General features: G+C 41.4%; 1 protein-coding gene across 2 annotated transcripts in view; it reads right to left on the bottom strand.

Annotated features, from left to right (window-relative positions):
* Positions 1-23,050, bottom strand: part of BRSK2 (BR serine/threonine kinase 2) — a 294,340-nt gene that overhangs the window by 84,157 nt on the left and 187,133 nt on the right. For both annotated transcript variants that reach the window (XM_042884557.1, XM_042884558.1), the window contains exons 3-4: positions 17,564-17,649; positions 4,208-4,348 (exon numbers count right to left, since the gene is read on the bottom strand). In XM_042884557.1, coding sequence (XP_042740491.1) covers positions 4,208-4,348; positions 17,564-17,649 — 227 coding nt within the window. The remainder of the gene's footprint in view (positions 1-4,207; positions 4,349-17,563; positions 17,650-23,050) is intronic.

The raw sequence follows: 23,050 nt of genomic DNA, 5'->3' as shown, positions 1-23,050 counted from the left end.
CTAGGAACGTGGTACTCCCTAACAGGACAGGTTACTCATGGCACCTGGCATTCTTTGACTTTCTCTGCTTCTTGAAGGCACCCCAGATTTCTTTGTAAAAGCGTGTTTCCTCTACTGACAGTGCTCTGCAGCTCCTGCCTGCAGTAATATATGAGAGATTTTAGCACCACTGCTGTGAAATCTCAAAGCTCTGTTTTATAAGGAGCCATTTCCCCCCCTGCACCGATTGCAAGAACACAAGGCGAAGCCAAACAAAGCTCTTTATTCATTGCCTTAACCCTCTAAGTCACACACCCCCATGCCTATGCACACACACACAGACACACTTCAGCAAGATCCTTGTGCGTACTCAAGCAGGCACAGCCCCAGGCAATAAGAGGAGAAAGGGACCTCATAATTGTCATTTATCAATATTCATAAAGAAACTGCCTTAACCCCTCCTGTGCATGCTATGAAAAAAAAAAAAAACACACACAAAAAAAAACATAACACAAAATGAAACCCAACCAAAATAAAAATAAAATGAAATAATCATCTCGCTGCTCATTACCGCAGGGAATTTCCTCTCAATGTCACCACTGCCCTGTGCAGTAATTGGCATTATCTGTTATCTCTGAAGCCGTAATAAGGTTTGCCACGGGGCATTTTCTGTAATCATATTTTTATTTGTCAGCTTGTGAGATACAGACACCAAATATGAGCTTGACCAAAGCACAAACCCAACACACAAAATAAGGACGTGGCCAATCCCAGCTTTTGGTGGTGATGTCACCCCCAGCCAATGCGGCACCCGCCAGCTCGCTCTGCCCGGCTCCCACCTCCTCCCGTGCTGCAGCATTCCCTTGCTGCAAATAAGAGCCTCTTCCTGAGGAAAGCAAGGATTTGCGACCTACCCCAGTATTTGCTCCTACATTGTTTTACAGTAATTATAGGTGGTGCTGAATTAGCTGAGAGCTCTCCCACACTATGGATGCAAGATACGCAAAAGGATTACTGATTCGCAGCATCCAGCGCAGACATCTTAAAGGTACTGACGTAAGAGAGAAGACACCCATTCTTTGGTAGCTTAGGAAAAAATCGTTAGTTACATCCAAACCTCTGTCCTAGCTAGCAAGGTCTTATGTCCAAGGGACTCCAGGTTACTCTGCCATTTCTTGCATCACTTCTGAGCACATCTGTGCGCTGCAGCACAACACAGAGCCCTCAGAACTAGCACAGAGCTGGAAGCAGGAGCAATGCTGCTGCATCACTGAGCTCACCATTCTGCTTGCTAGCTCAGGCAAAGCACCAGAGTAACACAGATACGCTGTTTGCAGGATCACACACAACACCTCTGCACAGCACTGCTTTTCAAAAAAGGGTCCCTAGCACAGCAAGGGAAGCCCTTACAGAAATGAGAAGTACATTATCTGAGAGCTTCTTCCCCACAGGTAAGCACACCACCAAACTCTGTGACTCAGCCTCAGGATGAGATACCTCAAATCTTTGCTCTTAGTTTCCACTACATAAAATACGAGGACTGCACTGAAAGCAATGCCTCTATGTTATTATGTCGGCCCATGACATCAAGGGTGGATGTTGGTGGTATGGCAGTAGAGGTTGAACCTTCCACCCAAATTTCATTACATGTTGTTGCCGTGCAACAGATGGCAGCAAAGGGGCGGTGTGACAGAATGGCATCTGATGTGGAAGTGCAGATGAGGAAAAGATGAATCACTGCATTCCACTATGCAGAAAAAAATGGCACCCAGTGACGTTCATTGACACTTAAATATTTATGGAGACCAACCAGTGGATGTGAGCACAGTGAAAGCCGGACTGCATGGGCAACATTTTCCTAGCAATGGTGCCATAATAACAGCTGTGAAACAGTGGGTCACTTCTGCTGGTGCAGATTTTTATGAGCTAGTATCTGGCTCTTGCTTATTACTGACAAAAATACATAGCTAATGATGGTGATTTTGGTGAAAAATAGCATTTTGTAGCTGAAAGTCTGCTCCATCAAGTAGTGTTATTGTGCTATTTGTAACCGTTGTAGGTTCCATGGAAATAAATAAGAGGCATTACTTTCAGAGCAACCTATGTAATAATGGAAAGTTCCTACTTTTATAAAAACAACATGAAGCCATGAAAGCACGTCCAAGCTCCAAGCCTATTTTGCTTCCTCGTCTGAGCTGCTCGTTTGAAGATACCTTCTCAGACACAGGTGATTTCTCCATACCATAGCAGCAAAAGCATTTTATTGATGGCAGCACTGGGGAATCCCTTCTGATTTTTTGATCCATGAATCTCGATGCATCAACACATTTTGAACAGTGAAAGCTGAATGTGGCTACATACTGCTGTAAAAGCAAGCCACAGACGCTTCTCTGTGTTTTGGGAGGTATTGGAAGAAGATCGGACAATGATATGGGTCTAGGGACACCAGGCTATCAATCCATTCTGCCAGTGAGTTAGAGGCACACACATTTAGTCATTAACCAAAGCAGAAGCCTTCATTTTTCAACGTGGTCATAACTGGATAACCTGGCTGATGAGATGATTTGTCATTTCACTGCCCCATGACAGGACAAGGTCAGGCTTCATTGCTTAGGAAAGCACATTAACTTCTATATTCACACAGATGCACACAAATGTATTTCTGCATGCTCTGATTCTCAAAAAGGGTTTATGATAACTGCTCAGAGTCTCACACAGAGTCTAGTATAACACCAGCCACACAAGTCTCAGAGTGACCGGGAGGGAAGGAGAGCTTATGATTTACTAGCTAGCTTATTCAGCAGTAGATGTTAGTAGAGTGGGAGTTGGCAAGGAGACAGGGGATTTACTTCTAAACAAGACTACTGCCTACAATCCAATATGTTTAACAGAGGAAAATGATTTCCTCAAGAGAGACGTGCACTCTGCCTTGGAAATTCCACATATCCTTAAACCTGCAGAAATGCTTGTCTGTCATGTTGACAGCCTCACCACGAGCCTCGCTGAGTTTATTACTCAGACATGTCACAAGGCATCCAACAAAAGCCCAAAGGACTGATGTGAATGTTTTCATAGAAACTTCTGTCCCAGTTGTGAATCATATTTCTCTGGAATATTCATTCGAAAGAATACATGGTTTCTTTTCAGTTGTACTTAAACATTATTTGAGGCTTCTTGGATCAGATTCCTAAGTGTGAAGCCATGCAGTGAACAGAGCCATCTATGTATTCAACCCAGCAGTGTTTACACTGCCCAGCACACATAGATGCCATTTATGCTGCAGATATTTGGTATGTGAGTTCTCAGCACAAAACTGGGGTTACAGAAATCACTGTATTGTTATTGAGAAGTATCCACAGGGTGATTATGCAAACCCAGCTACTGCAATATCTAACAGCAGCCCGCAGCCTCCTGCAGAGGGGAGATCTGTGGCTTCAAAGAAGTAACTGCACAGACACAATGTAAATGTCTCCCCCAGCCAATCTTATTGCAAGGAGCTGCATTTCTGAGAAATAAGCAGGTCAGCAGCTGCACAGAAACCATGTGCTCAGACTCACCATAACAACATTGTAAAATTGTAAAACATAATGTAAAATTTACATTAGCTAAACTTGCTGAAGATTAAGTGGAAACTGGTTCAATTTAAAACATCACCCAAACGAGCAGGTTTAAACCACACTTTATGGTAAAATCATCTGATGGAGTTTGTAAATATAAATTCCAGACACATCAAGCAAATTCTTCCCTACTGGAAAGGAAATTAAAGGCAACAATGACTCAAATGCCCAGAAGGGACTTGGGCAAAGTTGCCAAAAGCCAGCAGGTTTCCAAAAACTGAAGGAAGCCATAAAATGACTTGGCTGCATTGGTATCTGTCCCAAGTTTCTTTAGGGACTCATTCTGAAACAGGGTTTGTAATTCTGAGTTATTAGAAAGTGCCCCAAAGAATGATGGAAATTAAAAAGCTTTTCCATGGTGGTTTTGGTTTTCCTGATTAAATCATACCCTATGAATGAATTCTCTTCCAAAGATAATGTTCTCCATGAAAAGCCTGTTTGTGACTGGTATGCATTCTCACTGACAGCCAAGAATTTAAAATATGCCAGCACTTTACACAATGCCTTTCCAGCTTTACAACATTGGTTACTTAACAGTGTCAGGAAATAAGATGCTTGTAGTATGTGCTTTTATGTAACAGGTAATTCCTGTTGGAAATGACTGTGCTCACCATATTGAATGACTATGGCAGAAGTCTAAAGCAGAGATGATTTGTCGGAAGAACTTCCTGGCTTCTTTTGGTGTCAATCTTCCCTTTTTTACAAGATAGTCGAAGAGCTCCCCACCTGACACGTGTTCTAGCACCAAGTACCTAGAAAAAAAAACACCAACAAAGTCAGGATTTGTAAGTACACTATCATACCAGCCTCTCACACATAGCTATGTACAAGCGTTTTTACATTTGGTCAAGCAGAACACTTCTGGAAACAAATGAAGAGAATCAGAATTTTAAAAGAAAAAATAATTAAATTTTTAACAGGGTTCTTCTGCAAATTTCATACAAGCCAATGACTTGAAACAAGTCAGTATTTCACTGATTTATTGCATTCAGTGTTCAACAGTCCAGTGAGTGAGAATCTAAAAGCCAGAAATGCCCCCAAAGGACAAGAAGGGGAAGAAGAGAAGAATCGGGTATAAGCTTTCACGGCAGCTCTTAAAGCTACTGTGGAAGGCTCATGTCTTTTAACCAAGCTGACAGTTCCTTTATAAAATAGCTTTGGCAAAACTGTCCTCATGTACTGCTCTGCCTTAGACACTCAGGACCCAGACAGATGTCAACAAACTAAAGGGAGTTCAGAAAAAGGTGAGTAGTTTAAATTATGAGAGAAGATCAAAAGAACTACATGTGTGCAGCCTAAACAAAGGCTTCAGCTCTTGCTGCTCAACAGCAGTGATTTGCTGGAGCAGCTGTTCCCCCAGCTCACATGTGAAGAATGTGACACTGAGCGAATAAATGCGGCACAGTGGGAACCTAGGAGTGAGGGACGAGAGCCCAGCCCTCATACAGCACTCCTGGCAATCAAAGAGAAAAAAGTGAAATCTTCTGGAAGGAAAGGACCTGCCATGGATGGACCATCTTGTTGCTGTAAGTGGATGTGATGAAAGACAGCAAAATAGAAGAAAACTAAGCACAAATCTCTGTAAATGCTGCCTAACAGAGCCTAATAATTTCCTTAAGGAAGTAGTACAACACCATCAACTGAACCTTCACTTTACAGTCAGCCAGTGTTACTACCAGTATTAATCCAACTTTTCAAATTTGAGAGGACAGTGAAAAACATTAATCCTGGGTACTTCCTCTTCTGTACTTTGAGCAATGTAATCTCAGGGAAAATCTCTGAAACGGAAAGAGGAGACAAGTTTTATAAAATTGGGAGCTTAATTCCTGTTTTCAAAGTTCGCCAACAGATGGAATAGTTGATGGAGTGATGGAAAATAAAGTAGTAAAAATAGTAAAGTGGTTTAATAATAACAGCATTAGCCTTCAAGTTGCAGAAGTGGGACCTGAGCTCTTGTTTCATCTACAGCTACTGTGCATCAGCCACGTGTTGTATCCTAGCCAGCAAAAACAGAAAGTGCTTCCCTTCCAGAAATGCAGCAGAGAATGCAGCAAGGGACGGACATTAACACTGTCTTGATAGCTATCTAAGTAGGATGAGAGCATAAAAAGGCAGACAACAAGATGAATTTCTAAACTTTAGGGAATTGTATCTATAGTTTCTGCATTTTTAACCAAATAAAAAACAAGTTATGAAAATATGGCAATATTGACAATTTTTCATTTAAGCGAGCAACGAGAAGAATCTTGACTCAAAAAACACCTTTGAAACAGCTAGGTTACCTACACTCCTGGAGGAGATGGGTACTCACCAGACTGATAACAGGGAGATAACCATTTATCTGCCTTACTCTTTTCCAGCAAGACACTGAAACAGTCAGAAGAAAGCCGATGTGCAGAAGCCGTGGGCACTGTGGCATTTACATTTTCCAGTTCCAGCCCTGACTTCCCAAATCCTGGCTAACAGACACTCCAACAAGGTTTGCTACATAACTCATTCTCCCTCTCACACTAGAGACAGATTTGGCTAAATATCCCATGCAGCAGACCCAAATGTGGCAGGGAATCAATCCTAAAATTCTCCTTCACATCTCCTTCTCTAACTGTGCCCAGCAGAAGCTGGATACAGCAGTGCATCTTGCCCCCAAAATTCAAACTGATAGCTTTTTTTTTTTTCCTGCAAGGGATTTCATGAGGATGGTTGTGGTTACAGGCATACAGAAAAGCCTCTACACTTGTTTCAAATGCACAGTTTTGGAAAATTACAGACCCAGCATTTCTGTCACCCACAGCAGGAACTGCAAAGCAATTTATTTTCATCAGCATCATCTTATTAAAAACACTCAACAAAAATGCACTGACATGTTGTACGGAAAATAAAACAAATTGAAAGACAGGGAGCATTTACAAGGTTATTCATTTCTGCTTGCCACCCAGAAGCACCAGATATAATAATGGAAGTGAACAGGGGAGAGAGTCTGAAAAAGATTTGTGCCTCTGACAAGTCAGGGGACATAGAGAAGCACAGCAACGATGTATTCTGATCTGACAAAGCCCTAACGTGACAGGAGTGAGAAGGACGACAAACACATTCCCCAGTGGTCAAGTGCAAGAAATAAATGCTGCAGGGATGGTTCCACAAGCACCATGTGGTTATGCTGCATGTAGCACTTCTGAGCTCAAATTTGCAGCTGGTCACCCGTCAACCCTATTCCCTACACTATGATGGTTTTTTTTTAGGATAGCCCCTAACTAGGAGATTTTCGATTAAACAAGGGCATCATTCTGCACCTGCCTCCATCTCTGTGCAAGCCAATGTGGCACCAGCACATTACATGGCACAGGAGCACTACACGTGATTTCCAAATAGGCCAAAGAAAGGAGTTTAAGCACTTTCAAGTGTTGTGCCAGTTCTACCATCATACAGCTACACAATCCCCACTAAATGCTATGTATATAGATCTGTATCTGTATCTTTACATGTGTAACATACTCACCATAAAAGAACATACACATTCTGAAAGGCTTTCAAGAAGTGTTTTTCAAACATACAAAGCTAATGAGAGAAAGAACATTATGCCTATGTAAGACTGATGGCACTGGTCATCCTACTGTAAAAATGTAAAAAGAAAACCTTGCTCCATGGCAGCCATTGCAAAGAAGGCTCAATGAAAGTTAAGGCTGGTGGCACACACCCCTCCCGCTGGATAATACTGAGAGGAGCATAGCAGGACAAAAGACACAAGGTAAGATCACACAGCTCTCACCTCTTGGATGCACTGGCCACATATCAGCTTTGCTAATCCTTGCATTACACATGGGACAAGCTTGAGATTAGTAATCTCCTAAGGAAAGTGACTTGCCCGGAGTTACAAAGCCACCGAATATCAGAGCTGGGCTCAGTCCCTGTGGTCTTTTGCCCCTTCTGCATCATACTGTCCCCACCAATTTCTCTGCTTGCTAGGACATGGAAAAGCAAGAAACCAAAAGCCTTCTGCTACTTGATATGAAGCCAAGTGCACATGGTGTTAAAAAATAAATTACTGATTAAGGATTTTCTTTGTAAGATAGATTCATTAAGAGCTTGTAAAAGTTTTCTCAGGTCACAGCTTGCTTTCATAAAGATAAGGTCTGAGTCTTGTATGATATTCCTGCACACTCCTAGTACAAGTCAAGACATTAAAAAAATCTATGATGAAGATTCAAAGCTTCAAGGAGACAAGACTTCAGACTTTCAAGACAAAGGAGCTCAGTGCTTAATGCAAGAATTATATCATCTGTTGGAGAGGGGCAGAAAGATTGGGTGCAGCAACATTGACTATTCCCTTTGTCATTTTTTCCATCCATCTCTTAGCATCACCACCTTCCCATTAAAAGCTAGCAAGTTCCTAAACCCAAATGATCTAGTACATATCATATGAGAAACATACACGCAGCTTAGAAAAGGAATAACCTTGACTCCTTCCTTGCTTCTTGTTTCACTGCAATGAGCCTACACTCCTTTGTTTCTTTGTTTCACTTTATTTACTCTTTATTTACTCTTTTACCCAAACAATAAACAAATAATAACAGAAACCAAACAGTACAGGAAAGGAGGGATGATTTCTGTATGTGAAAGAAATGGAGTAAGCCAAGATGAATATGCAGAAAGCGGCCTTAAATCACCCTCGTGCCCCTCGGATTGTGACTATATTAGGAACCAGCAGACTCCCCATGGTTGGCTACAGCTTGTTCAGTAGCTTGGGGTGGAAGCTTAACAAAAAAGCACTATACCTCTCCTCCTCATTACCCCAAATTGCCTGTATGCTGCAGATGACGAGATATGACAGCACACAGCCCATCAGTGACACATCATTCATGCACCTGACACACGGTCTTTCAAGTCATTTTAGTCTTTTCCAAATCCAGTGTGTCAGTAGGACTCCTATAAACACAGCAGATGGTCCATTTTTCCCTGGGAACTGTCAGTAAATACTTGATGATCAACAACAAATTTAAAAGTAATTCAACACAACAAACACAATCCATCATATTTTTGTTATATCCAACTATGCTACCAACCTGTCAGGGCTGTGAGGATTTGTGATGCCATTACCAGTAGTTAAAAGATCAAAAACTGTGGCTTTTGTTCTAAAACACACAAAAAAAGTTGCAACATTTTGGCTTTCAGCTAAAAAAATCAGTACAATTTTCTCCTTTTTTTGCCTTAATAAACTAAGATGTTGATTTTTATCTCTAATGTCTTCTGTTGTCCTAGTACCAGCTCAGACACAACAAGGCTAAAACAGATTTCTGCCTCATCACTCTGTCCCACTTCTTCCTTTATCCCTAGAGGAAACACTGCTTATTTGATTATGATTCAGGCTTACAGTGTGGGTGCTAATTTTGACTCAGGTCTTCTTCAAGTTCCTGCAACTTGGTTATATTAATATCTTATAGAAGTTTTCTTTATTAGAGATCTAAGATAACGATTTTCCTATTGCAGATTCAAACAAAAATTGATGAGAAAGTAATGCCTTCTATTTTATGATGTCGGCCCACAACATCAGAGGCAAATGTTGGTGGTATGATGTTACAAGTTAAACCTTCCTGCCAATATTTTGTTACTTTTTGTTGCCATACAACAGATGGCAGCAGAAGGGCAGTCAGACAAAAGAACATCAAGTCCAATCATCAAGTCCAATCATCAATCTGACGTATCAAGTCCCATCACTAAACCCTTAGTGAAACTTGTTCCTTAGTGCCTTGTCCACACCTCTCTAAAGTACCTCCAGGTTTGGGAATGCCACCATTTCCATGGAAAGGCCATCTCAATGCTTGACCAGCCTCTCCAGGAAGAAATTCTTCCTAATACTCAATCTAAACTTCCTCTGGCACAATTTGAGATCATTAATGGCTAAAAATTCTTGTCAATGTTAGCTAGACAAGTTGTATCTATTAATTTATCATCATCTCTTTTATCTCGATATATTCTTGCCTCACTGTTAGCAATTCAAAATAGGTATCAGATAATCACTGCATTACCATGTACGTAGCTTTCCATTTTGACCACTCCTTCCATGCCTTCACTATCTCCTTTTTTATACTCTATCTAACCCAAGCTAGCTGCCTTCACTTCTAAGTCCCTCCTGCCCTCTCCCTGTAATCAGTCTAGGTTCTCTCCCTCAGTTTTTTGAGGTTGACCTTTGCCTCTGACCAACTTCCACAGTCAGATCCACCATCCATCTGTTACTTTTCCAGGCAAACAATCCTGTGCTTTTACAGCACTCTCTATACTCGGAAGGACATTGTTGTCATTAACCACAGAACTATGTCTTCAGCCCTTTCCTGAAGACAGCTCTTTGCCATGATGCTTGACAACAGCTTGGGCTTCCCCATCATAAGGCTTCCAGCAGCTGTTTTGTGCTTGCGATTACAAGCTGACTGGTGCAGAGACTCTTCTTGTCCCCTTGCTGTCTATTCCCAGCACGGTAAGGTCTTTTTCATGGTCAGATTGTTTTTGTTGCTATCCTGCTATCACAGTACAAACGAAGACATCACTTAAAACAGCCACAGAAGTAGTTTTGGTGACAATTCCTCTTTCCCATCTGGTGAGCTCTCTGTGTTTTATTTAAGGGTGTCTTCCCCATGCTCTGGGGAGCTAGCTCATAGACCTCTTGCTGAAGCAAAATGCTATCTTTAAAGCAGGACTTTAACAAATAAACAGGCTGGCTCTGAGCAAAACTTGATGAAACAATGTCAGAGAAAGACTATCTGGCACAGAATACACCATGACTGTGCATTACCAGATATCTGTGGCGGAATAATAACAAACAACCTGATTTGTGGAAGCTAGCTGTTAACCAGTAGCAAGAATGGTGTGAAATACTAAAATTCCTGCCAGATGGGATAGCCCACAGCAGCCCATCACTATGCATCCCTGTGTGGGAATGCAGATCCTGTTTTCTTAGCATTAGATATGAAGAAAATTTATGACACATTCACAGCTAGACAAATTAGAACCTCTGGGGCAACACAAACATTTATTACTATAAAAGCATTAAATGGATAGAGCTCTTTCAGTGAAAGCTCATATGGAAACACGAGGTATTTCAGGTAAGTGCTGTAAATGCCAAAAATGAAAGTCTTGTGCTCTAGGAAAGGTAGTCAATTCAGACACCTTATTTTGATGCAATAGATGGTTGCTGGTTTAGAAGTGCATGTCTTAGCTGCCTGTTAGGGAAGCAGTTAATAATTATTTTTCATTAAATGGTACAATATTAACACATATAATGTACAACCTCAGTTAAAAGTACATATGTCTTCTGAATTTAGACACCACTGGTTAATGTTCTAGGGCTTTTACTAAGCCAAAAGTTACTCTGGGTATTTATGTAACACTGGCTAGTTTTTAGATGCATGATGTCAGACGTGCACTACAGCAAGATGCACAACCCAAATGCAGTTATACAAGACAAGATACACACTAAGATAATGAAAATCAGCAGAATCCCTGCTGGTTCATTTTTGCTCAAGAGTTTACTGCTTTGTGATATAGTGCCTATGGGTAAGAAACTTCATGAAATAACCACATCTGACGAGATGCTCAACTACTCTTTTCATATCATGTTATAGTTGATTATTATATGAAAATGATGAAAATAATACATAGATCAGGGAATGAGGCATGGATTAAGACAATTTGGAGTTGATACAGATATCTAAGCAATTACTGAGGCTAGTGACATAAGTCAGCTAGGAATCTCCCTTATAAAAATAGATACATCTTTAGTTTTTGTCTGTCCTCATATATATTGGTGTTCATACATGTAAAAACCTCTTCAGCTATTTCACAAAATCCAGTCCCAAAATCAAACACAAACCAAAGGGGCTGCACCACAGATGACATACGCTAGGCATCATCACCCAACCCGATGAAGTCTGAATCACCTCACCATAGCCCAAAATCCCCTGCAGATGATTCATGAGAAAATAGCCTTCTGCAAAGAGCTAGAAAACTCATCACATTTCAAAGCTGTGGTGAATCAGCAAGTGATCCGTCCAGAAAGAAACTGCCAAAGAAAAGTCTTCAGAAAAATTAAAAAAACAAGCCCTGGCAACTCCTCTCCCATCCAACCACTCTGCAAAAGGTCCTCACGGGTGTGTAGATACGTAACAACATATATAGAGCAGGGAAAGAGTTAAAAGCTGCCCAGCTCTGACTGACATGTTGTAATTCTTTGACAGCTTTTTCACTGCACTGTTGTCTATTGATTAAATAATCTCTATCAGATATTAAGTCCCTTGTTATTGGCGCAGCCTATAAATTATTCAGAAGTTATATAAATTCTTATGGCGGGCATGAATTTTTAAACCCTAATTTGGAACTGGGCCAGGAACTCTTTATTTTTACTTGTATTTTTTCCTCATCGGTAAGAAAACATGCATAAAATAGAATTTTTTTTTCCAAAAAAGCAAGTTTAACTACAATCTGCTTGTTTGAGTGGAGATTCTATCTGACTGATAATTAAGTTTGGACATGAAGAGATTGAGGCTTTCTGAAGCTGGGAAGAGAGGCAGGAAGAGTTAATACTGTTGTTTGTTGCATGGTACTTCTGGGGGATGAAAGGTGTCTGAGCACTGCTGTCGTGGTGTGTAGCCACATGTGCCAAAGCACTGCAGCATCTCCTGGTGGGGCACAAGAGATGGCAGAGAGCTGCTCCTCACAGCTTGGGCGGAGCTGAGGCAGCACTCACCACCTCACTGCTGCAGGTCTGCCAGTGGCCATACACGCCAGGGTTTTACTTCTGAGAGCTAAATGGCCTTTCTTTTAATGCCCAAAGCTCAGATACACACAAAGTTACCTGCTGAGGCCTGACAGAGAATTTTGGCAACTCAGTATGCATGTGGAGTTGCATCTCCTTTCCACCTTCACTCACGTCACAGAACTGCAGCCCTCTGGGCCTGTTTCCTCCCGAGCTAGACAAACACACATTGTCAGGCAACGAGGAGAAAACACAGTCAGGTTTTCATGCAGATCTTGCTAAGGCCACGCTGTGCACGCTGTAGCATTAACCACCAACCCTACTGCTGTGCAGGCCCAGCTCCGTGTCCAGCTGGCATCGCTCTGCCGGCTGAAGCACCACCCCCATATCTGCTCCCCTTGGCCCCTCTTCATTGCCAGGCCCACTGTGATGCACAGCCCCACACAAGCTGGCTCTGCTCCTAACACTGCCTGCTGTGCCCTCAGCCGCGTGTGCTTGGAGTTTGAGACAGGATTAAAACACTTCAGCGGCAGAAAAGAGACCAAAGTAGCTGGTTATGAATATTTCTCTTATTTATCATCACAGCCTAGATTAAACACCATTTTGTCTTCCAATCATGTTTTGTTTTCCTTCCCTATAACCACAGCATCCAATGCCCCACACCCAGATTACCAAGAAGTGTGCCTACTGAGAAACTGATTTTCAGTGCTGAGCCCTTGGAACCACCCCAATGTCCTGAGCCTTCATTCTGCCTTTTTCAGTTCTCCCCATGGGTGGGTTGAATGCCAAAGTTCTGTGCTGCTGATAACAAAAGAAGAAGCAGAACCTTTTTCTTCTGTTTCTCGCATCCTCACAATTAATTTTCAAGAAAGAAGGAACAGAATTGCAGGAAAACCGTGCAGAAAAGGACCAGCAGCATGAATGCCTCTGCAGACACCACCAGAGCTGTTAGTCTTTGACTCCTGCTGGCAGTCAGTCTTGTCTAAGCCAGGAATGTGAGCTGTGCACAGGGAGGAGGACATTTTAATTTTGTTATCTGGCTCGCTGGGAAGCACCTTCACCTCTGAAATCAGGAGGTGGCATGTTGTGTACATTGCAATGAGGCTTGGGCACCTGCCCAGAGCTAGCACTGTGCTGCTGAATGATGAAGGGGAACTGTTGTGCTTGGAAAAAGAGCTGATGAATGCACAGTGCATTTCAGAGTACAGGAGACGATGCCAATATTCTGATGTCGACTCTCAAAGCACTCTCTCTGCTTAAAATGCTGAATAAGTTGGACACCAGAGAGATTAAAATAAACGTTCCCAGAAAATTAAAAAAGTGTAAAGATATACAAATGCATGGACATAAATAAATGGATACATAAACACCTGTATGTACCTGTAAATAGAAATGTACAGGTATATATACTGTCATATTGATAGAAAGGGAATTGAGAAATGCAAGTACAAAAAAGGAAAGAGCACAGAGCGGTGCATCATTATTCTGTCTTATTCCCGCTCTCTGCCAAAACTCCTGTAATTTAAACTAAATAGATAATGAAATGAGATCAAACAGATAATGCCAGTCCTGACAGTACTTCTCCAGAGTTCACTATAATACTTTCACACATCTGCTTTAGAAAGGGAAGGTCATTCTCCTCTGGACTGCATGATGGCACTTACACTGCCATGCCAACAGCTCCTTCAACAGCAGGACAATTTCTTTTATAAGACCAAAAGAAAAGTTGGGTTTACTGTATAAGATACAGTAAATGTACGTATCAGAGATCTAAAAATAAAACATAGGATTGCTTCCTAGAAAAAACCTGAGCCACTCATGAAGGATAGGTCTTTGCATGTTAGTAAGAACCTCTGGCTCATTCACCTTGGTAGTTCTGTTAATATTGTACAAACTCCTTTTTTCTCCACTAAACATAACACCATTTGGGCTAATTCAGGATAGACCTTTTCTATATACATAGCACAGTAAGAAAGAGGACTATCACCCAACTTCATGTGGTTTATGTGCAATGCAGAAACCGCATGATGTTTCCACTACAACACACATTAATGAATATGTCTAAACCTCAATTTTGTTGTCACTTTGCTTATTCCCTTAGTTTGTTCACATTTCTATATGACCATCTCAGTTTGATTAGTCATAATTACTGGTGCACACTCAAATTCTGGCGGCTCATTTGATCATTCCCCATTAGGAATCAGCAAAAGAATTTCTTAAAGAACTCTGGGCTAACCCGATACCAGGCTGCTTTACCTCACCCTCTATCTTTAAAAGGATGATCCCCCTGACCATACTTCCAGGCTGTTAACATTATCTGTTGGGAGAGAGAGAGGTACTGATTGCCTATAGCTATTTTTAAATTATCTGCTACTGTGGGGACCCAATCTTGCTTGAAGACTGTCAGAGTGATCTCACAACAGATATAAGGATAGTCCAACCACGTGCAATAATGCTATTTTAGCCAACATAATGTATATCTGGGATGGTGTATTGGTACACATACAGAGAGCTGCTGTGCAGTGCCATTTTCCCCTGTGTATGTAGAACTCTAGTCCATAGCCTTATGGTTGGGTATGACAACTCAAAATGCAGATTACAGAGTTCAAAGTCTTAGGGCTCATTACCATCTCCATCTCCCCAACCATCTTGATTTAAAAAAAAAAAAAAAAAAAGCAAATGGAAAAATACTACTAGGTTAATACAGACATGCTAACGAAGCTTTGTTATTATTTTTTAAAACTCATTTATAGTGTTAAACAAACTATGGAAAAAGAATTTGATTCATGGATGCATTAGGAATCTGCTCAACTAAAGCCCCTTTTCACAAATTAAATCATAAACCAAGAGTCAAACATGATTTGTGAAATTAACATTTATCGAGGAAACACTCCTCGGTGATGCATCGTGATTAGTCTTTGGCATCTGAAATATCACCCATAATTCACAAGCTTCTCTGAAACGATGCCACTATCGTTACTGTTGAAACGGCAGGCATGATGGAAAGGCGCTGCCACAATCAGAGAGCGATCCCTCCTTTGGTGCTGCTGAGAACCAGAGGTCACTGTGCCTTATTTGGGAATGTTCATGCATCCTCACTTCTCATCCCACACACATCTCAGCCTAACACAGGCACTCTTTTCCACTTCTTAGATTTATCCAAGGCTATGGCTGTTTCCAATTTTAAACAGGGAGGCTTGGCAGCAGCGCTGCATTATGCCCTTTCTTTAAAATAGTGACTAATAAAAAATGAATTACAATTAGGAGTCACTGGCACTTTCACAGAATCAGTGTCTTTCAGCAGAGGGATTCGGTGCTTTTGTGGGTAGAGGCAGACAGCTCAGTCTTACAGAACCAGGAGCTATGGCACAAAGATGACTTTGTGTGACTGACAAAGCCTGCTTTGGGGCCCTACATATCTAGAAGCCAGGAACTCCAGATACAGGTTAAAGATATGGGATGCTTCCCTTTACAAGGTGATTTTTATCAGGACGATAGCATATCTACCACGAAATACAGTCATTTTTGGAAGTCTTCCTGTAAGACTATTCCCACTGTTCTGAGCACTAGATATTCGTTGGCTTGGAGCAAAATATGCCCCAAGCCTTTTGGGAGGGCTGAAGGATTACTTAGCTCAGCTATTGCCTTTGCAGGTGTTCAGAGTAAGTAGAAAGCTTCAGTACCTTTATAATCCATCTCTTCACCTCAAGTTGTTGTCCCTCATGTATTCCTACCTTGTTTTCGCCACAATTCCTACCTTGTTTTCACCAAGTATACCACATCTACCTGGAAAACATAAGCTGCAAGCTGGGTTTATGCTAGTGTCCATGTGTTTGTGTGCATGTACATCCAAATTATGGAACATTGAAGTAAACAAGAATATACCTTCTCTCTTACCTAAAAGAAAGCCGATGGCCTGATTTTAGCTTCTCTTAAACCAGAACAAAGTGGTACGTACTCTTACAAATGGTACCAATCCTTCCTTTTCAGGACTAAAGGAGAACATCCTGCCTGTAAAGCCTCATGTGTACTAACTGTGTCCTGCACACTGAGCAGACTGCATCAGATCTGGGCCTCTGTTTTCAGCTGGGGCAAACCAGGCTTAATGGAGTCATGACCATTTTTGCCACTGAGAACAGAGCACTCAGTATGCAGCTCAGAGAGCATCTGAGCCAGCCTACACCACGTGCCTGCACGAGTGCATTCTGGCAACCCCACTTCACTGCCAATGGCAGGCTCTGCCCCACAGGAGGATGGGGAATCCAAAACAAATTACTGACTGCTCCACTAAACAAACCTTTTGGCACAGAAGCCTCACTTCCTAGAAAAGGAATTCACTGGTCCAATAAGAAGGCTGGCTGAAAAGTCCACGAGGGATTGTTACTGTCATTCAAAACGCTTTCTTTGGGTAAACAGTTATTCCCTTCTTGCATTGTGACATTGTGGAGAGGTCACTGAAGGATGCTGGTTTTTAAAAATTGTTTGATTCTTTTAAACACTCTCTTCTACTTGCAATAACCTGCTAAAAAGATGAAAATAACATTGAGTTTCCTACTGGTTTGCCCTTTTCCATTTGGAGAGCATTGATTTTTTTCCCTGTTGTGCCAAGATTAATATGGCCTGTTTGTTTGACAACAGATTCAACATATCTAGTGCCCTGTCAAGCTAAAATGACTCTGTCTGTGGACAGCACCCCTGCCTGGCACTGAAATGATCTGAAAAAAGAAGGCTTTGCTAGTTAACTGTCACTGAAAAACCATGAGGACATTTTGGTAGCCTTTAAAAACAAAAATTGTTGTTGATAGTATATTTAAAATATTGCTGGCAAGCATCAAGAGATCCAGTGAAAACTATTAGGCAAGCGAAGATATCCAAATTATTCACTTAACAGTCTGTCATAGTTTTGATTGCAAATGTTTCCCTATAGTACAGGTACAAATCTTTATCCCCTCTTGCTGTTCGATAGAAAACATTGTTCTCTCTCCTCCATTTTTAGTAGAAAAAGAAACAGCATATAAGCAAAGTACAGAGAAGAAAAGGAGAAAAGCCAGTAAAATAAGGACTGTTTCTTCCTCATTTAAGTATCAGATATGGACACCAGATAAGAGTGAAAATACACCATGCTTCGCTCTTGGAAATGCCAGCAAGGACCAAAACCCCTCCTCTCCCTCCCATCCTTCCTCCTTCCCTTCCCCTTTCTCTGGCAAAAGCCAGTAATACCTACAAATATTTTTTATTTTCGTAAACGTCATGCAGCTTTAAAACATGGGGATGCTCTATCAACTTCAGGATGGCTATTTCCCGCTCCACCTGGAAAAAAAAACAAACAACAAACAGAAATACAGAAGATTAGAAGCTAGATATTGGAATGCATCATATATCATAACACATTCTCTTCCCACTTACCTATTTCCCACTCCTCTTCATATGCATAGGAATCTTCAACTTACAGCAATATTTAGCACTAAATAAAGTATTTTTTTAAAAATTATGTGGTTTTAGCACTCCCTGCAGTGGAGTGCAAAACTGGCAACATTTTGAAGTTGAAAGAAGAGTCCCAAACCTATTAGTCAGTGTCAGGAGCTCTAGGAGCATTTGAAGCTACAGCTGCCTCACTACCCAAAGCCCTGACATGCTCTCAAAGTACAGAAGCTCCGACATGGCACTGAGGGCTCTCTGACCTCTCATATGCATGAGTGGCCACATTGCATTACGCACTGCATGCTCCATTGATATGAGAAAATTCCCATCCTGAAGAACTGGCATCATATGTAGGAGAAAAGAAGGGCAGAAGAGCATTGTTATTTTGGAGCTGCAGAACTGAGGCACAGAAAGAAATAAAAGAGGTGACATAAGAAGTTCAAGGTACTGTAAGAAATTAAACCCAATTACTGGAGCTTTGGTGTTCAGATCCTTAAGCGTAAGACCTTGTTTTCTCTCAATTCCCAATCTGCCCAAGCGCAGCTACTTCTAAGAGCGTGTCTTCAACACTGAGTTAATAAGTTGTGACTAAGTCTCTGTAATTAGCACAAGTCTTGTTCTTACCCAAAATTCCTATCATGACTGCAGTGTGGTTTTAACTTGAAATTACTAAGGGTATTCATTAGAGATGAAGTCAGAGCAGCTCCTCAGCTGCTAGCAAAATTGCTCAGTGCTGCTCAAAGCCACACTGTGACTGCTCTGATTTGACCTAGGCTAACTTGAAGGGAGTTAACATAGCACTGTGGAGACTGTAGATAACTGAAATAAACTCTGCAACAGCATGCAGTCTAAGCAACGCAGAAATTTCCAGGAATCCAAAAAGCCAAGACAATGCCCTAAAGACAAAAACAAGAACAACTACACAGGGCTTTTTTTTTTCAGTTCTTCAAATAAATGATTGTCTTGAAGTTGCTGTCCTAACAATCCAAACATGAGCAAACTACAAAAGCATCCTTGAACATTTCCTCAGCAGGGCTCAGACAAATAATTAGGAACTTGTTTCAGTATAGCCTTAGTTCTTGATGTCATTTAATTTCCTGAGATATCATCCTCTACTAAACCAGAACACAGGCAACTTTCTTTGAGTGCTAGTAAGATGCTCAGCAGGAAATTAGAAAGTACTAGTTTTCCAGCAGTAAAAAGGGGAGGAGGATCTCCCGGCACACTGGCTATCACCACAGATCTCTCTTCCTCAATACTACCACACAGAAGCATCACACTTGGCTTTTCTTATGTATGGATGGAGAAAAGTGTGCTTTTTCATGTGTCAGTCTTATTCCTTCAAAGAGATCTGCAGACTCAAATGAGAGACCCATTTCCACACTTGTGATCTCTGGAAACAGCTACTACAAAGAAATGAAGAAAAGTGTATCAGGAGGCTCTACTGGATTTGTGTACATGCATCAGCATGTAAACATACAAGCACACAGCATTTTCAGAAACAGTATGAATTCAGAGATACACAGCACCTGATGTTGACAGCTCTGTAGGCATAACTGGCTCATGACCAGCAATCAGATGAAAGCCACTCATACAAACAGGAAACAACCTGAGTAGATCTCAACTGAACAGCTACTCCACTGAAAAAAAATGGCAGGAGAGCTAGTCTATGTAATTTTTACCTCCTCTTCAAAAAAACTTGTTACTCTTTTACCCTGTGGGATACAGTGACAGATACACGTTTGCAGAGAGCTTGCTGAAGTTGGACTTGCTTCAAGGATGAGGAAAACCGAAACACAAAAAGCGCTTCCTCTCACAGCTCTCCAATAGCAATCAGATTCAGACATCAGCATCGTGCACCATAACTGCTCAGAAGCTGAAGCTCCCACAGGACAGTTCTCTTTGGGTGAGCGAGACCGGATAAGTCCAGGGGAACATGACCACTGCACTAGCTATGACTGTGGTCTTTCAAATCCATTCTCCATCCTGTGAGTTTCCTGCCACTGTACAATGAAACTCCCTGTACATGTGCTGAATGACTGCACTGGAGATTCACGTCCGAAAAACCTCTTGGTGGGTGCCTTGGCAATGAACATTCAGACCAAGTAAATGATGGATAGCAGCATCCCAGCAGGGTCCTGCTTGGCTACTGTCCTAAAGTGAGAGATGAGGCAGTGATTTACGAGTACTGCTCAGAGAGGGGGATCCAGTTACAGCACTGCATGGCCTCTGTTCAGTAAGAGAAAACCAGACAAGAAAGCAAATATCTACTTATTATATACATACTTAGTCTACAAAGCTATTAAAAGGAAATAACCCAAGTTCCTCTACTTCCAGCTCTGTAAGTGTAAGAGCGTACAAGGTCCTACACATATTTTTACCTTCCTGGAAACTAAAGTCCCCAGAGGAAATACAGTTTCAAAGGTCTTGACTTCAAGCTCAGGTATGCAGAAAACATCCAGCTTGGCAGTGTTCGGCAGCACTGCCCTGCAGTGTATTCAGCTATGTGCTGTACTTCCTCAGCCAGCTTTCCAGCCTACTACTTATTTTCTATCTGTAAACCAGGGATAAAACCAACCTACCCTTCAAAGTGGGACCTGTACAAGCCTTCAGTGAGAAGGAGCTTCATGAAGGAAAAGTGACTGTACTTCTCACTGTCTGGGCCCAATGACTGTCATGGTTTTGTAATTTTTGCTATCGGTATTCCACGTCGTAACACCACGCAAAGCACGTTAACTAGATCAATCTATGCCCAGGACATTGACAAAACACGGGTGGCTGTACTGCTTCAACAACAAGAGACTCCCAGGCCTCTGAACAGCCAAACTGACCTTCCTCAAAAATCTGACAGCAGTGCCCCATCTCTTCTCTCTTCCAAAGAAATATGAGGGTTCCCAAAAACCTGCAGCGGACCACCTTCTCAAGGCAACAACTGCAGCTTTTGTCTTTGGGTGGCTCTTTTGGTTCCTTTTCTCACAGAGAAGCCAGGAACTGCGCTGGATACAGACTGCAGATCTCACCAGCAACTTTACTGACGGCACCAAAGGAGAGGTATTACCTTTTTACAAAATAGAAGAGGCCTTACAAAGCAGGCAGCTTTGCCTTCTTCCCTAAAGCTCTGGCAGCTATTGCCATGCCTGTTTTTGTGCACTCTTGTGCTTTCAGGCTGCACAGTGCTGTCCAGCTCAGAACTGGCAAGGACGGGAGAGCATAGAAACCCTGCAGGGGTGTTTGCTTTAATGCAGAAGCAATTATCAGAAAGCAGGCCAAACTCAGAATAGCCTGTCTGGGGAGGCTCAGAGTCTGTGATAAACAGTATACATGGAGAAACATCTGCACAGTAGTTAAAAAAAAAAGGAAAAAAAGTGGAGCCCTCTGAATCACACAGACACCAGGGCATGCGATGGGATCCCAGCAATAGTCTGGGCTGCCTCATACCAGAGCAGGTTATTGACTGTGCAGCACACCAATGCCTTGGAGCTAAAAGGAAAAGCAGTGAAAGTCTGTGCAGGGCAAATGCAGACACACCGCTAACTTGTAACTGTGCAGGTGCCAATTAGAGGCTTTAAAAATCTATGCAGGAGGCTGATTTGACAGGATGCTCCAGCGATTCAGCTAATGACGAAGAGCAACATGAGGGCAACGTGACCCTTAGAGGAATACTGCAAAGCTCCACTTCTTCTCTACCGCCTCTACTTCACCCTCCTTCTCTCCCAGAGGAATCTGTCTTGTTTAAACCCATCTCATCAGCACAGTTTCCACTGCTGACAAGTGCTCTGCTCCCTTGCCTTCCAAATCACAGACAAGCAGGGTGCAAATTCACCTACAAAGCAAGGAGAGCAGATGGAGGGAGCCACATGCGTCATCTTCATCACATATGTCTCAGTGATGAAGAAAGGTTCCTTTCTTCTTGTATCCACGTTCAAAAAGGTGTCCTGGCTGGTGAGGAGCAAGAAAGTCCTGCAGACTGTACATTTGTTGTGAATTTTTCCTAATGGGCAAAACCAAAAGTACCAGATAGTAAGAAACCAATCTCTTCCATTTCTCTGGAAAAGTCTGCATTTTTGCCATACCAGTTCATATTCCATGAACAGACCTTAGAATCTTCCTACTTTTGCTACCATGAAGCATATGTGGGTCTGGAAGTTAAAAATTATAAAAAAATGACTTGCTTTGGTGATGACCAAAGTTTTCATGCTTTTCCATGGTAGCAGAATTAAAAAAAAAACAAAAAAAAAAAAAAAAAAAAAACCAAAACAAAACAAAAAAAAAAGACTATTCTTGAGAGAACAGCATTAAAACAGAAATAGTTTTATACAAGTAACTGCAAACCTAGCATGTCCTGTGGGGTCACTGCTGTGGGGATATCATTCTTCCAAACTAACTTAAATCATTACAATAATGTAAGCAATATCACGTTGGATTACTTGTATCATTACTTTCAATGGAAACATAAACAGGCTAGAAGTGGAAAAGAACAGTTTTTAAATGATGAAACATTACAAGATCTTCCTCTGCAGCTCTGAATTTAATTGATATCTCACTTAGTGAAAGTAGCCTTTATTACATTTATCCCAAACTTCTTCAGCAGGCCATTACAGAAGCAAATGGAGAGCCACAAAAGTTGGCTACCTACAAGAGAGCATTTCCTGCTGCTATTTTAGCCATTAGCTTCAAATTTCTGAATATAGTGAGCCAGATTCAAAGTGTATTGAAGTCAACAAAAGACATCAATTGACTTAAGTGGGCTTTGAATCAGACCTTCTAATGATCATTAAGTGGTATCTGGAAGAAATCTTCTATTACACAATTTTGACTAATTAAATGCTTTAACATGAATTCAGGTTTTCTGCTAAGTACTGGTAATTACGAGAAGATTCTATAAAAAGTGGATAAATGAGGAGGGGAAACTAGATTTAGATATACATAGAATCAGGCAGCTAAACAAAGCTGTACAAAATACAACAAACAGACAAAATTGCTGGAAAGCTGAGCAATTCTTCATTTTATTGAAAGCTCTATTATGGGCTCATTCTATCACAATTTTTGTTTGCATGTGTGTTTCTCAAAGTTATTTCCCCATAAATGAAAATGAAAATAGGTATGTGTTAGAAACAAGTGAGTTGCATATTTGATGTTCAGATTTGCATGTGCAAACTTTTATACCATGAATCTCTGCTAGGGAACTCATTTTCCACAAACGGCTGCTATAATAGAATGTCAGTTTCCACTTGTCTTTATTGAAACAAGTACTTTTCCATAGTCTCTTCAAAATTGCATTGCAGGAGCT

The sequence above is a fragment of the Lagopus leucura genome, unplaced genomic scaffold (assembly GCF_019238085.1).
Source record: "Lagopus leucura isolate 7727_CA_CO unplaced genomic scaffold, USGS_WTPT01 Super-Scaffold_100044, whole genome shotgun sequence".
NCBI lineage: Eukaryota > Metazoa > Chordata > Aves > Galliformes > Phasianidae > Lagopus > Lagopus leucura.
The sequence above is the reverse complement of the archived record's forward strand: the minus strand, read 5'-3'. Positions and strand labels throughout refer to the sequence as shown.